This window comes from Leuciscus leuciscus (assembly GCF_965113295.1).
Source record: "Leuciscus leuciscus genome assembly, chromosome: 5".
In the NCBI taxonomy this organism is placed as follows: domain Eukaryota; kingdom Metazoa; phylum Chordata; class Actinopteri; order Cypriniformes; family Leuciscidae; genus Leuciscus; species Leuciscus leuciscus.
The window spans coordinates 53,959,165-53,976,194 of record NC_138729.1 but is presented as its reverse complement, the minus strand read 5'-3'; the positions used below and the strand labels follow the sequence as shown (position 1 = coordinate 53,976,194).

Below are 17,030 nucleotides of genomic sequence, written 5' to 3'. Positions count from 1 at the left end.
GTCTAGTATCTGTAAAACCGTATTTTTCCATCTTAAAAATATATATAAATTACGTCATATGCTCTCATTGACAAATGCGGAACAATTAGTTCATGCGATCATGACCTCAAGGCTAGATTATTGTAATGGTCTACTGGGTGGTTGCCCTGCACGCTTAATAAACAAACTACAGCTGGTCCAAAACGCAGCAGCTCGAGTTCTTACCAGAACCGGGAAGTATGACCATATTAGCCCGGTTCTGTCAACACTGCATTGGCTCCCTATTAAACATCGTATACATTTTAAAATATTGCTGATTACTTACAAAGCACTAAATGGTTTAGCTCCGCAGTGCTTGAGCGAGCTCTTAACGCATTATAGTCCTTCACGTCTATTGCGATCTCAAAATTCCGGCCAGTTGATAATACCTAGAATATCAAAATCGACTGCTGGCGGTAGATCCTTCTCCTATTTAGCACCAAAACTCTGGAACAGTCTTCCTACCATTGTCCGGGAACCAGACACACTCTGTCAGTTCAAAGCTAGGTTAAAAACACATCGCTTTGACCTAGCATACACATAACACATTATAGACTTCTATAATTCCATGTTAGGCTGCATAGATTAGGCCAGCCAGAACCGGGAAGACTTCCCATAAATCCTGATGTACTCGTTACATCATAAGAAGAATGGCGTCTACGCTAATATTAGTCTCTCTGTTTATACCGAAGTTTACCGCAGTCCGCCGGATCCAGGCCGTATCCAGATCTGATGAAGGACCTGCGCCTGGACGCGACGACAGCGCAGTCCTGAAGTGTCAACTAGTCTCTCCTCTTCCACCGGATCCAGGCCGTATCCAGATCCGATGAAGGACCTGCGCCTGGACGCGACGACAACGCAGTACTGAAGTGTCAACCAGTCTCTCCGTTTACTGAAGTGAGGTGGACCCCGGCCGTATCCAGATCAGATGGTGGATCTGCACCTGGACCCAACCATGACGCATCCCTGAAGTGCCAGCCTCATCAGCCCTGTGAAGGCCTCATCGACACAACCAATCTGACCTCTGACCTGTAACGCTGCCTGGATCATAATCATACACTGTTCGCGTTGGCCAGAGGAGAACTGGCCCCCGACTGAGCCTGGGTTCTCCCAAGGTTTTTTTTTCTCCATTCTGTCACCTGATGGAGTTTTGGTCTTTTGGCTTGCTTAGTTGGGGACATTTAATATTCAACAATATTATTGATCTGCCTTATTTAAGGTGGACGATGATGCAATTTTCTTCTAGAAACAAACTTTGTTGTATTATTTTCATGTTATCACTGTGAAGCTGCTTTGATACAATCTGTATTGTAAAAAGCGCTATATAAATAAAGGTGACTTGACTTGACTTGACTTGACTATTTATTGTTATTTACTTTAATACGGTATTATGGCTGCCTGCCACATTAAATAGTTACTATTAACATTGTTAATTTCAAAGCCAAAATTTTGGCTTTTGAAACACTCTGTTATGATTGTTTGGAACTTTGCTGGGAAAGAAATGGAGAAGGTTGAAGAATCTCACCTTTGACATTCACCATAAATTCCTTCTCCTCCTGAAAGCTTTTGGTTTTCACCTGACACAACCAGCGGCCAGCAGAAGATTGAGTGGTTTTCTCCAAACTGAATGTGGACGTTGTTTGATTATTTTCTGTCTGTGTGTCCACTGCCTGAGAAAAACAAAAGAGACTATCAGATTTCTCAGAGATTAGAGGACATAAACTCGTGCTGAAACAGGTGTAATGATGATGTCACTGCGATCCAACTCACATATAGCGTGGATTTGTCGGGTTTGACCAGGGTTATTTCCCCGTGTAAAGGAGCGGGCTGGCCTGACGCAGAGCAGTTGATCGTGTGTGTGATGCCAGAGTTGAGCTCGATGTCTCTCAGACTGCTCGTGATCACAGGTCTCGTGTCTTTTGAAGAAACCACATGCAGACATGGATTGAGCCCGGAAATCTCCCAGAAACACAGGACAGTTTCACTCGCTTTGAATTAAAATGATTTTCACCTGGTGTCTCACAGCGAGCTCCATGCCTGCCTGCACACACACACCCTCGGAATCGATTGCATTCGCCCCGTTCACACACACATTTCTGTTTACAGTCGGCGCCGTAATAACCAGACGGACAAGCTGAAATCAGAAGACGTGTCCTCAATATATCTGATATATATATTTTAAGTCATCATAATAATACAGAAATATCACTTCTTAACTGATTAGGGTTGTAATAAAATACAATTCACATTTTATTTCATTAAAATAAAATAAATAATATATATATATACACTGTATATATATTTGAACTGTGTTTATTTTCATTGCACATGGCATTTCACTTTGGAACATCTTCAACAAAACTAGTTCACAGTACTACCATTATTAACACCATTTATCCAGTAAAATGAGGGATATTAAACATCTGGTGTGTGTTAGACTCACCCTCGCTGCAGTTCAGGCCCTTCCATCCAGACGCACAGGAGCAGCCGTACGGATCCCTGAGACAGAAGACCTGCGATCGGCAGAGACCGTCTACACAGCGCTCCTTACAGCTGGGGCCAAAGCGGCCCTCACCACACACTGACACGAGAGAACACACACACACACACACACACACACACGAGAGAACACACACACACATATGAGAGAACACACAACGCTCCTTACAGCTGGGGCCAAAGCGGCCCTCACCACACACTGACACGAGAGAACACACACACACAAACACACATGAGAGAACACACGCACACATATTAGTAACACACAACGCTCCTTACAGCTGGGGTCGAAGCGGCCCTCACCACACACTGACACGAGAGAACACACACATACACACACATGAGAGAACACACAACGTTCCTTACAGCTGGGGCCAAAGCGGCCCTCGCCACACACTGACACGAGAGAACACACACACACACACACACACACACACACACACACACACACACACACACACACACACACACACACACACACACATAAGAGAACACACACACACACACACACACACACACACACACACACACACGAGAGAACACACAACGCTCCTTACAGCTGGGGCCAAAGCGGCCCTCACCACACACTGACACGAGAGAACACACACACACATATATATACACACACACATAAGAGAACACACACACACACACACACACACACACACACACACACACACACACACACACACACACACACGAGAGAACACACAACGCTCCTTAGCTCCTTACAGCTGGGGCCAAAGCGGCCCTAACCACACACTGACACGAAGAGAACACACACACACACACACACACACGAGAGAACACACACACATGAGAGAACACACACACCGCACATGAGAGAACACACACACACACACACACACACACACACACACACACACACACACACACACACACACACACACACGAGAGAACACACACACACAGACACACACACACACTCCACACGAGAGAACACAACTCTAACACCCTTCAAGCTAAACTTCAAGCTTTTTAAACCATTTCAAACTTTCTGGTCAGGCTTTCCAACATAAAGTTCCAGATAAAAATTTGTTTCTTTTTTTATCTCTAAACACCATGGGATATTTGAGAACCTAGCCATAAAAACCTGTCAAAATAGGGTCTGATACATAGACCGATCATGTAAATATTAGAGCTAAATATGTCCCTTGTAATAAACGGTCTCTCTCGGGGTATATTGGCAAAGAATATGAGTGTTACCGGTTCGACAGGTGGGTCCTTTAAAGCCTGGAGGGCAGATGCATTCTCCCGTCCCGTCGTGACACACGCCTCCATTAGCGCAGGGCAGACACGGTTTCGTACAATTCACGCCCCATAAACCGGCCTCACAACCTGTTAGCATAACAACTGACTGTTACATAAGCTTACATTCTGCTGGGATGTAACAGGAACTTCAGTTGAAAGGGGAAGCTAATATAAACATGATACTTTTCTGCACATTCAGCCAATGATTTAAACTTTAAAGCAACCTAATTGCGCTGGAGTGTCCAGACAAATGTATTAGGGCTCCTCCCACAAACTCCTAAAGAAATACTTAACCAATTGGATGGCCAATAAAGACATTTTATAGTGCATCTTACAGTGAGGAGCAGTATTATGAATCTTTATGATCATGACACATTCAATCTCAAATATTTCACAGTCATCGCTTGTAAATTAAATGTCAAGTGTGTACTTTTTGCACCATTACTAGAGAGTGTGTTCAATTATTGTGGCGTTTGGTAAGAAAGCATGAACTGAAGGACTTACTCCTGACAATCAGTCGGGTTATTGCTGAGCTGAACGGAGCTTTAGAAATGTAACGGACAGAATATAATCCAGCATGACTTTGAGCTTTTGCATTGGTTATTGGGAAATGAATTATGTCCATAATGTCTTCTTTGGGTAATGAGCTTTCAAAACCGCCTGAAAAAAAAAAAAACAACAACAGCTAGAACCACAAAAACATGCTTTTCAAAACCTTCTCTCATCTTAATCTTCCTCCTCCTCCATCAGCCCTAACAGCTGGCGACACATTCTTCATAAAACAACGATCATCTGCATATATTTCAGACCACAAACTGACACACACATCTTAACAGCAAAGACACACAGGGCCCTGTTTTAACGATCTGAGCGCATGGTGCAGGGCGCAAGTTCACTTAGAGCGTCCGAATCCACTTTTGATAGTGTAACGACGGGACAAATGGTCGGCGCTCCCGGCGCTGGTCTAAAAGGGTCGTCCCTATTCTCTTTATGAGTAATGGGTGTGTTTTGGGATTTACGTGCGTTAAACCAATCAGAGTCTCATCTCCCATTCCCTTTAAATGCCAGTTGCACTCGCATGGCAGATTCGCTATTTACATGATGGAGTTTATAGACCGAACGCGTCTGCAGAGCGCTAACGGATCTGCTCGTGCGCGAGGTCAAAGTGCGCTAGCAGAACATCTACGGGACAAGCCGGAGTCACCATATCTTCCTGTACACAATAATAATCTTTTACATTGTAATACTTTTATTTTAAATATTTGGTATGCTTGTGTGCTGCTGTTCCCCGCATCTTTTTGTCAACATTTGACCTAATAAGACTAACACTTACTATTCAATATATCTACTAAAACATTTTTTTAAAACTTGCTATGTGTCCTGTGCTGTCCTGTTCGCTGTTATCTTTGTACTGCTTTGAAAAAATCTGTATTGTAAAAAGCACCATAGAAATACAGGGGACTGGACTAACTGGGACTCGTCACAACACTTGCATATTGCTGCCCTACTGTTGGTTTGATTGCTTTTATTGCTCTCCTCGTTTGTAAGTAACTTTGGATAAAAACCTCTGCTAAATGATTAAATGTAAATGTAATTTCTCAAGGCACGTCACAATAAAACAATGCACAGATGTTTATTTTTTTGAGTTTTGAGTTTTTTTGAGTGTTCAGAGTTCCTACCGTTTTTATAGATGACTATGTCCTCTTGTAAATATTTCTTTGTCGTGAAAGAGAGTTTAACGTCTTCACCTTTGTTAACAGTGATTGTCAGAGATTCAGGGTAGAAGTCAGCTGAAGAAAAAGGACACAGTTAAAAACGACATATGATCAGTTTACAAGTGCAGTGTGTGTCTTTATTCTGGCCTGTGCCATTACAAATAAGTATTTCCTTTCAAAGAAGATTCACTACCTTCATGGAGCATCTTGTAGGTGTAGATTTTACTCCCGTTAGAGTTTTTGACTTGGCAGTAAAAAGCTCCAAAGGTGTGATTGCGGGAAATCCACATGACTTTTGCGGCAGAGTGGCGGCTTCGGTCCGGTTCAGTGCTCAAAACATGAGCGTCCACATCAGGATACTCGTGGCCCAAACTCAGCGAACTGGTGCCAGAAGCGGTCCAGTCACTGCTCACACACAGGAGTGACGGCAGGTTCGCCGAAGACACAACCGGGTCTGGATTTATCAGAGACACGTCTGAGATGTCAAGAGCGCTGCCTGCAGAAACAGGACAGGAATGATTTTATTTGATCTGAAAGGAAAACTCATGAATGAGGTCTGCTGACTGCTATAGTATATGTACATTCAAATATATGTTACCTTTACAAACCCCTTGATGTTACGTTTCAGTTTGTTTTGTCTGCATATCCCTGCATATTAACTCATCTCTACATTTAGTCCTCATATTATTGTATTTGTTTTATTCTGTAAATGTTATCTTCTGCTGTAATTCTTTGTCTAGATAGATTAATAAAATAAGCCAATAAAACTCTTTTTTAAATGTATTTATACTTTTTTAGTAATTTATACTAACCCTATGTTTATTGAATTTTTCATTACAATACAAATATAACAAGACCGCAAAAACCTAGAAATAAATAAATAAAGGAACACCAATAGCTCAGATTTATATATAAAACAGGACTACACCATTATAAAACAGGTTAGAGAATAAAAACAAAACAATAACATATTTCAAAAAGATGTAGAAGAGGACAAAGGTTCAATGCCCAAAGAGTTATACAATTACAAAATTCCTTGTAATATAATAGGGTGAAGATAAGTTTCCAAATAGTCCAGATATGGGGTCCAGACTTTATAAAACTGGCATGTTTTTTATGTAATGCATAGGTAAGACGCTCCAGGGGAATCAGCTCAAAAATAACCTCCTGCAACCTTTAAGAGATGGAGATTTATCACTGATCCCATTAAGTAAAATATTTTTTCTGGCAGCAAAGGATAGAATATTGTACAATTTCTTATTAGCAGATGAAACAATGTGTCCATTAGGTATACCCAACATCCGTGCCACTGGGTCAAAATCCAACTAAATATTAAAGATCTTTTCCATTTCCCCCAGAACCAAACACCAATACCGTTGCAGTCTGTAACATGACCACAGACAATCTGTTAAAGTACCTATTTCAGTTTTACATTTTAAACACATAGACGATACAGAAGGGTTCAAATGTATGATTTTAAATCGCATTTGTCTCGTACGTGTACAAACAGATATTTTCTTTGCATAAGACCAAATTTCATCCCATGTTTCATCATCAATGTCAGTAGCTAACTCTTCTTCCCATTTAGTTTCAATACTCTGTGTATCAGCAGAAGAGATTGAACACAAAGAACCATAAAACGTACCCAGAGACAATTTTTCCTGATGATAAAAATAACCTCTCAATTGAAGATATTTCACAATTCCTAACAAGTGTTGTGTTATTAATAATATAATGTCTCAATTGGAGGAAACGAAAAAAACCTTGTTTGAATAATTGATACTTCTGAGCTAAGTCCATAAATATCCCCAAGCCTAATAAGTCCCAAGTTACACCAACGTTTAAAACCATCATCCAATATTCCTAAGGTGAAATCAGGGTTATTTAATATTGGGGTAAAGAAAGAAGTCAATTTAGATCTACCTTCAAATTCCTTTTTTTTAGTTTTTAAACTCTTAACAAAAAGAAGAGCTCTTAAAGGAAATTGTGAAAAGGAGGAAGTCAGCTATTTATGCCCTTTAATGCCTTATTTGAGAATAGTATAGGAACCATTCGAATAGGATATAATAATTGTTATATTGGATATAATAAGTGCTATCCGACCAAGCAAAGATACTGGCAAGGAATTCCAGCATTCTAAATCCTGCCGTATTTTCTCAAATAAAGGAACAAAATAAGATTCACACATTTGCTTCATAAATGTAGAAATTGAGATACCTAAATAGATGAAACCCAGAGGTGACCACTTAAAAGGAAAACAGGGCACAATATTAGGTTTGGAAATAAGATTACCTAAAGGCATTGCTTCAGATTTAGCTAAATTAATTTAATAACCAGAGAAGGTACTGAACCAGTTAATCAACTCAATCAGAGCGTGAACTGACCTCTCGGGCTCAGATTAAAAAAAGCAATACATCATCAGCATAAAGTGCAATCTAATGATGTATATGTCCCATCAGTAAACCTGAAATAGATGTTGCCGATCTGATTGCTTCAGCCAGAGGTTCTATAGCCATCGCAAATAAAAGCTGTGTGCATCAAAAGACAGCACTAGCCCATCTATGGATTTCCCTTTAAAAGGCCTACATAACATTTAAAAGGCGTCTAATATTATCAGAAGAATTCCTACCCTTTATAAATCCTGTTTGATCAATCCAAATTATCGTAGGCAGAATTTTTTTTTTTATTTCAAGGTGCATTGCTAAAACTTTAGAAAGCAATTTCCGGTCTACATTCAGTAATGCAATTGGCCTGTAAGAACAACATAAATCCGGGCTTTTATCTTTCTTTAAAATAAGAGAGATATTAGCTTTTCTAAGGGTCTTTGGTAATTCTTTAACCACAAACGAATAGTTAAACATATTAAGTAATGGGTCTACAAGCAACTCTTGAAACTCCTTAAAGAACTCTCCGCAAAACCCATCTGGCCCATGTGATTTACTGTTCTTCAGAGCATTAATAGCATTAATAACCTCCTGTCTAGTAATAGGGCCATTGAGAGATTATTTTTGTGTAACTGAAATTGTTGGAAGATTAATCTCAGAAAAAAAGTCAACCGTTTGTTTGAGATGGTTCTTCTCAGAAGAATATACATATAAAAATCGCTAAAACAGTTATTAATGTTCTTATTATCATAGAAAATATTATCATCTGAGTCATCAATAGTAGCAATAAACTGAGATGCTGCACATTGTTTTGCAATATATTCTAGAAATTTCCAAGGTTTATCTCCATGCTCATAAAATCTTTGTTTTGTGTATCTTATATTGTTCTCTGCATCCACAGTAAGGGGACAGGCTAGAGCCGACCTAATTGCTTGTAACTATTTTAATAAAAAAGGAAAAAAAGTCGGCACACCATGGCTCCAAAAATGTGAAAAATGTAATAACAGGCTCACACACAGGTGGTAACGTTTCGAGCATGTAGGCTCTTCGTCAGACTCTGAACGCCTTACTGTATGTTTCTTAATCACCATCTCAGAATAATCATTGAAGAATGAAATCCTCGGACCTGCGTCAGCGCTCCTTTCGGGATCCGTGCCAACACGGCGAGCTGCGTTCAACACACGCTGCTTGTCTGTAAAGTTATGGAAGTTTATGATGACAGGCCTGGGTCATTGCTTAGGACCTGGTGATGGTGCCAAAGAGTGATGAGCACAATCAAGCTTGATCCGTCCTGCTTTCGTTGCCATCTTTAAAAAAATCAGGCAGCTACTTCTCAAAGAACTGGACCGGATCACTCCCTTCCGTTCCCTCAGGCAAACCGACTAGATGCAAATTACACCTGTGCCCGCGATTCTCCAGATCGGCGGTGTGTGCTGAAATTTCGTCCACTTTTTTGTGAAGATCAGCCACCGTAGCCGGCAGGGATCCCGCTGAATCTCCAGCAGTTCGCTCCTCCGCCTGGCCCACCCACTCCACTAAGGCCTGGAACTGAACTGTTTGATCGTTTATCGCGGCTAGCACAGTATTCACTTTCTCCTCTATTACCTTCGTAATGTTATCAGTTAGTTTGTCTAAAGCTTGAGCAAAGTTGGATTTGGAACTTTCCTCCTCACGACTCTTCATGCTCATGTCGTCCATAACATTGTGCTCGTCGCCGCTGATTGTAGAACTTTTCTGCACAATCTTCTTTCCTTTGGGAATTCTGTCAGATCCTTTTAAAAAATATTGATCTAAAGACATGGCACAATAACCATCTAACCAAGTAGAATGATTTCACTGAGTGAAAATATAAATTATGCGAATATTTGAACTAATGTTACGGGAGCTTGTCAAAAGATGTGTATACTCCACAACGCCATCTTCCTTCGTCAATAAAACTCTTTCTAATTTAGTAACACAGCTGATGCGATTCTGAATCAAACAAATCAACATCAACAACAGTTCTCAATAATTTTTTCAGGTAATGTGCAAACAATTCATTATCCCATTAAAACGAGGAGATTGTGAATTTGAATTTTGAATTTAATTTTTTATTTAATCAGGGACAATGCACAAAAAACATTAGTCTAAGAAAGAAGAGATGTCATGTGCCAGGTTATAGCAAAAAATGCTAATTTCCACCCGCAGTCTCTGGACAGGTTGATATCATACTTACAAAAGTTCATAAAATATAGAATAATACATGGAAGCATTACTTCACTCACATCATAAAAACACTCTCCACTTCAGGAATCTATCACTCACTCACTCACTCACAGTTTACATCATTCATATCACGGTCATTCAGTGCGTACAGGGTTGTGTGCCTGTTTGGGTTAGGGTTAGGGTTAGGGTTAGGTGTGGCATGAACATTATGAGACTCAAACCGACTCTAACTTCCTGTTGCATAAACTCTCTGTGTGTAACACTCCACGACTCAAACACTTCAGCAATTCAGCTCTGACCACATAAAACATTGTATGTTACAACACTCTGAAATACAGCCATACAACTACTGGTCCATGACAGAGACACAACCGACTTAAGGCTCAGAAACACACATAAGGTGTGTTTTAATCACTAGCCGTGTTTGCACTGTCGGGCAGAAGCGAGTGCTAATGCTGCCAGGGCCCAACGCGTTTCCACTTTCTCGTCCAGGGCTCGATCAGGGCTCACTGAAGCTTCTCGAGAAACCTTCTCACTTCTCTCACACTCATCTTCACAGTTGAAAACATTACAGACATACAGAAGTCAAGGTCAGCTAAACTCACTGGTGACGGTGTTACTCATGGTGTTGGAAATCGATGGGTTTTGAAAACTTCACCCTGCGATTGTTACTGTACACCTTAAATCACTGTGTGTGCAGTTGAGATATTGTATCTGGATTGATGGGCAATAAATAAGACTGAAACTAATTAGGGCGGGAAAAGAATCTGTGTGAGTGTGTGAGTGTAAAGGGTGTTGAGCTTTTAAACCAACTCTTTAAACAGGCAGCCAAACAAGGCTGTCAAGATGAATAATGACTTTTCTTATCTTTGAGTGTAGTAGTACAACACTAGCTTGATATTATTGTTCTGCTTTTCTGATTAGTGAGGGAACATGAACATACGCATCTCTCTTCACGTCTGATATCACTTTATCCTCTACACAGACCCGATGGCCAGCCTCAACTCCCCCACCACATGCTGGCGTACTGTATCCCAATCTTCACGCAGAAAGAACTGAGTAAAATATTCTGAATGTCATCAATCTACAATTTGACTAGTGATACAGCCAGGAATGAAACCACATCATGTTGGTTCTTCAGTCCAGAGGAGAACTGAGCGACTGAATCTGGTTTCAAGGGTTTTCCTCTATTCTGTCACTGATGTCTGTGTTCGTGCCGCTGTCGCCTCTGGCTTCATTAGTTGTGGACTAGGGGTGGAACGGTACATGTATTCGTATTGAACCGAAACGGTACGGGCATCACGATTCGGTGCATAAATTTACACGGAGAATACACGGTATAAAAATAAATAAAACTCGCATGCAAATTAATTAATGTAATGGGGAACTATTGTTAGATACGCAGGTCCTTTAGGGACACCTAATCTGTAGCCCCGCCTTAGCTCTGAAGCAGACTGCGATGTAAAGATTGCAATTTGCAATGCTGGAATATGTTGTTTGTGTGTGTGTGTGAGAGAGAGAGATAGAGAGAGAGAGGCGCGGTCGTTATCGAAAAGTCACAAAGTGCTTACTTATATTTGTGTGTGTGTGTGTGTGTGTGTGTGTGTGTGTGTGTGTGTGTGTGTGTGTGTGGCGCGCGATCGAACAGTGTAAACATAAAAACATACTCCGTCATTTTGTTTATGCAGGACATCATTCAAACTGCAAAGTGTTTAAGTTACTGTTCATTTAAATTTTAAAGGTGCCCTAGAATGTGGAATTGAATTTATCTTGGCATAGTTAAATAACAAGAGTTCAGTACATGGACATGACATACAGTGAGTCTCAAACACCATAGTTTTCTCTTTCTTATTTAAATCTCGTTTTTGAAAAACACCCCTGAAAAACAGGCGAATCTCCACATAACACCAACTGTGACGCAACAGTCGGGATCATTAATATGTACGCCTCCAAAAATGTGCATATGTTAGCCCATGTTCAAGGCCAGGCGAAACTGCACAGCCGAATCATCAGAAGTTCTGCAGGTGAAGAAACAAGCAGGAGGAGGATCATAGGGAAAATGGCAGATCTATCTATAATCTATCTATCTATAATCGGATACCGCTACAGTTTAATTCGAAGTTGCTCTGCCCATTTCACCGCGGACTTTTTTTCTAACCTGGAACAATATCAAGCAGCCAGGCTTCTCTCGGCGTCTCATACTGACGAAGGGGGCGATTTCAACTAACGTTATATTCCCGCAAGCGGTAAGTAGTGATTTTACTAACGGTAATTTACACTGTGTTATTTAGATCCAGCGCGATATTGTTTTTTTACTCGAGAGACATTGTGGCTTGCAAACGAGCGAAGCATGGCAGTTGCTCAGTGTTTGGATGTACAAATGAACACAAACATATATTTTTTAGCTCCTTCATCCGAGCCTCTGGAGAACCAGTGGGTTATGTGAATTTCTGATGTGTAATTGTTCAAATTCAGACCGATAATCTTTCTCTCAAAGTCGTTCAACACTATTTATGCATCAGTAAATCGCGTTGCAGTGATAAGATCTTCATTCACGCGATCAACAGACTGTCATCTGCTCAATGCTCACTGCAACCTTTTATGTGATGGGAATAGATCTAAATACTTAAAAAACTTCTCACGATTTATTAATCCCGATAGCTGTAATAGTAAAAACGTATAAAAGCTGTAATAGTAAAAGTTTTCCTGATAGCTCTACATTTAATGCCAGATATTTCATATGCAAGCATGTCAGCCAATCACAGCAGAGGGCGTTTACACTGAAGTCTCACAGCAGACACGCCCCTTCAAACTGAGTGTTCAAATCAAAGGATAAAATCAGGCTAGGAAATATGCCTTTTATTTCTAAATTATAACAAATTTTGATCTAAAAAACATACTAACATTATAAGGGCACACTAGGAAACATTATAAAATAATAAAATAATCCATTCTAGGGCACCTTTAAGGAAAACAAACATATTGATCTGAAATATAGCAAATTCATTTTCAATTCATTCAGGCACAATTACCAAACATATCTCAAGGTCTTTTTGTCTTTTTAGTAATTTAATTAATAAACTAATTATATAAAACTACTGTCAATGCACCACAAATAAATTGAAACAAATACAAGGCTTAAGTCATTTATTTCCCTTTGGTGGTCCAGCCTGAGACATGCACAAACCTTCTGCATTTTTGTTTTGCTTTTCCCTCCATTGTACCGAACTCGTACCGAACCGTGACTTCTGTGTACCGTTCCACCCCTATTGTGGACATTTAATATTCAACAGTATAATTGATCTGACTGCACTGACGCTGCTGTACGAGAACTGAACTGAGCTGATGATGACATCACTGTTTTCTCCAGACCTGCTTTATAGATGAAATTAACTAATTTAATAATTGATGATCTTTACAACAGAACTGAATCAACACTGAACTGCCTTCAGCTGAACAACAGATGAAATCCAAAATGTCCCTGTTTATCACTGTAAAGCTGCTTTGAAACAATCGTTATTGTATAAAGAGCTAAATAAATAAAGGTGACAACTTTATTATATATATGCCTTGCACTTTACATCACTGTGTGATATTTAAGGATTGAGCAGCGATGGCGTTTAGCTCAAATTCTGTTTGATCATTTTCGTATTACTTCTTTCTCTGCCACCATCAGCTGAAACAATCTTCATAAATCTGGCAATTTTCAGCTCTTTTCATGTTCATTTTCAAAGCATGTTCATCATAAATGTCTCATGTGTCGGTCAGGCTCACTCTCTTGCACTACTTCATGTGTTCATATTACTGTTGATGGGAATATTTTTGCCCAAGACAGTGAAGATTTGTCAGTGTAATGGTGGGTTGTGGAGAAAGGAGGAAGATCTGGTGGGGATCACTGAATGAAACTTACATTATTCTTATTTATTTATTTAAGCTGGAGCCAGCAGAGTATTAAATCATTGTACTGTCCCCTTTCCACTTCCATAGTATCATGATACAGAAACTCAATCAACCAAAACAATACATCAATGATCTACATTTAAACAAAATATTACCTGTCTAACCTTCTGTTATTTACATGTTTAATTAAGGCAAAGTGTACTGCAATATTCCTGCAAAATAATTTTTCATCTTTTGAAAACATGAGATTAGAAGTTTTGGCTATTGTTACATGGGATCTTTCTTTCATCTTAATGATCAGAGCCACCAATCCAACAAATACAGACAAACCACAAACCCCTGGAGTCCCATAGAGCCGAAACCAGAGAGACATAGTGAATGAAGCCCAGTGTTACCTGTGAGCAAGCAGCCAATCAGACACAGCGTGACGGAGGACATGTGACTCATGGTCCCCGCGAGACACAGCCAACCAGTTCGTGCACATCCACAGAGAAGAACGTTCAGTCCCAGAGACGTCTGTCAGAAACTCCCGTCCGCACACATCTCTCGATACTGACTCAAATGAACTCTCCCTTTCTTTTCCTCCAGCGTCTCCACCCCTCTCTCTGTTCAGGCACAGGGAGTTGGAGTTCCTTTTCCTGTTTCCTCTCTGTGTGCTGAGGATGGGAAAGGCCACAGCTTAAACAATCGCGTGTCATTAATTGCGGCTCCTGAAGGGAGGCTCCCACTTTGAGACAAGAGAGATATTCCGCCAGCAGCCCTTCCTGAGAGAATAAATCAAACCTCCTAATCTGGCATTTCATACACTTTTTCATTGTGCTGATTTTGTTCACGACCAACTAAACGTCCAAGTCTCGCTGTTGAGCACATGTGTGTTTTATTTGAACGTTTGATGAAATTTACTTCCATTGAAAGAGCTTCTATTCTCCTCCACTATCGCCATAATAAAAATTGCTGACATCAGAATAGCAGCAATGCCTTATTTTTTTATTATATATGAACTGCATGAATTGTGTCGATGTTGTGCTTGGGTTTCCACTCATATGCTGTAGAAGAAAATCTCAGCCAAATCTCAGTTCAAATTTACATTTTGCTGGTGAGAAGTTGTCACAAGAGCACCGGTCCTCGCTCACTGCTTGCACTCCCTCACTCACATTAAGCAAAGATAATCATGTGCGTTTGATCTGATATAGCTTGAGTATGAGGTAATAAGATGAATTATGTGAATGCTTAAAGGTGCATTGCGCAAGTCTCTGAGTTTTTGCAGAACTATGCCCCCTCTGGCGGCAAGCGAAACTGCAGCCAGAAGTGTGCACGCTCACGGACAAAAGTTTTCTTTTTTTTATCTTACGTGGAGTTTGCGTTGGTGTTTGAAATGAACTACAAGCCGGTCTCTTAGAATCCATCTTCTACGGAGAATGGCGGCGAATACACAAACCTGCCAGACAGCCAGGTGAGCGTGCCGTGAACGCGCATGACGTCACGCCCAGTCTAAAATTCCGGCCCGAATCCCTCTTATTTATTTTACTTTACAGGATTATAGAGACAATCTCAGTGATCAGAGAAGGGCTCATTCAGCCCATCAGGCAATTGTTTAAGCATGTATGGGTTAGAAAACGGGTATTTTTTAACATGAAAAGTTGCTTAATGCACCTTTAAGATGCGTCTGTAATCTAGATTTAAACTGGGAGAGTGAGTCTGAGTCCCGGATATTATCAGGAAGGCTATTCCAAAGTTTAGGAGCCAAATGTGGAAACGCTCTCCCTCCTTTAGAGGACTTAGATATTCTAGGTATTACCAGAAGCCCAGAGTTGTGTGACAGTTGTGTGAGCTTAAAGAGCATGATGGATTGTAAGGCGATAGAAGATCAGTTAAACACACATGAGCTAAACCATTCAGGGCCCAATAGGTCAGTAGCAACACTTCTGTAACTGATACGGAACTTAATAGGTAACCAGTGTAGAGATGATAAAATTGGTGTTATATAATCTTATTACACGGATCTGTGGAATACTTGATTCTGATTGGTCAATCGTGCCATCCAGCGTTATGTTATTCCCAGATAACAACCACTCAAAGCAGATAACACAGGCTCATCCGGGTCACTGAAGTCAGCAGCACTATACATTGCTAGGAACATTTATTCTTCGTGGAAGTTTTGCATTTGGTGAGCTAATAAATTATTAAAACTCAGTCAAAGCAATATTTCGTGTACAGTTATTTAATTATGCCATCCAGTATCCTGGACTCGCTCTCTCTCGTTTCATACAAACGCGGCGGCGGCCATTTGTGACTATTGTTTTACTGTTGGATTATAAGATACAAACAGGTACGATTTTAAAACAGTTTAATCTCAAATCAGTATCTCTTATCTCCATAATTATTTATGTGGCGAAATGTTGTATAATAAATGGTATGACTGTATACCGTATCTCTTAAATGTCTAATCTAATTTGAACTTGCTATGATAGCAACTGCTCTATCCACGGAAGCTTTGTGTTTAAAGACCTAATAAAATATTTCAACTCAGATCAATATTTGATGTCTAATTATTTACTTATGTGGCAAAAAGCCGTGTAATAAGCGGGATAAAGTACATCCAGCCAGTTGTTCTCTCAAAATAACTCCCGTCAGGCTGATAAAGACAGTCTGACAGAGAACAACTGGCTGGATGTACATTATTCCTTACATAATTCTTGACCCAGTAAGAACTCTAGCGGCTGCATTTTGGACTAATTGTAGCTTGTTTATTGAGGATGAAGGACAACAGCTAGTTATGGTCCAATAAGTAATACCTCAGTCTTAGCTGCCTGAATTTAACAGAAGAAAATTACAGGTCATCCAATATTTTATATCCTAAACACACTTGGATAATTTAGAGATTTCATCTGGTCCTGATGAAATATATAATTAAGTATAAAATAATAAGAGTATCATCGGCAAAACAGTGGAAACTAATTTCATGTTTTCTTATAATATTACCAAGTGGCAGCATATAAACTGAGAATAGCAGCGGGCCAAACACAGATTTTCCCCC

At 40.1% G+C, this 17,030-nt stretch overlaps 1 protein-coding gene across 3 annotated transcripts in view; it reads right to left on the bottom strand.

The window, feature by feature from the left end:
* Nucleotides 1-14,651, bottom strand: part of tek (TEK tyrosine kinase, endothelial) — a 44,448-nt gene extending 29,797 nt beyond the window's left edge. For 2 of the 3 annotated variants that reach the window (XM_082171564.1, XM_082171565.1), the window contains exons 1-9: nucleotides 14,389-14,651; nucleotides 5,698-6,000; nucleotides 5,469-5,579; nucleotides 4,294-4,449; nucleotides 3,745-3,876; nucleotides 2,462-2,599; nucleotides 2,030-2,152; nucleotides 1,789-1,934; nucleotides 1,544-1,688 (exon numbers count right to left, since the gene is read on the bottom strand). In XM_082171564.1, the coding sequence (XP_082027690.1) occupies nucleotides 1,544-1,688; nucleotides 1,789-1,934; nucleotides 2,030-2,152; nucleotides 2,462-2,599; nucleotides 3,745-3,876; nucleotides 4,294-4,449; nucleotides 5,469-5,579; nucleotides 5,698-6,000; nucleotides 14,389-14,440 (1,306 nt within the window). In that variant the 5' untranslated portion in view covers nucleotides 14,441-14,651. The remainder of the gene's footprint in view (nucleotides 1-1,543; nucleotides 1,689-1,788; nucleotides 1,935-2,029; nucleotides 2,153-2,461; nucleotides 2,600-3,744; nucleotides 3,877-4,293; nucleotides 4,450-5,468; nucleotides 5,580-5,697; nucleotides 6,001-14,388) is intronic. The other variant, XM_082171563.1, reaches the window with a different exon arrangement.
* Nucleotides 14,652-17,030: the final 2,379 nt, after the last annotated feature.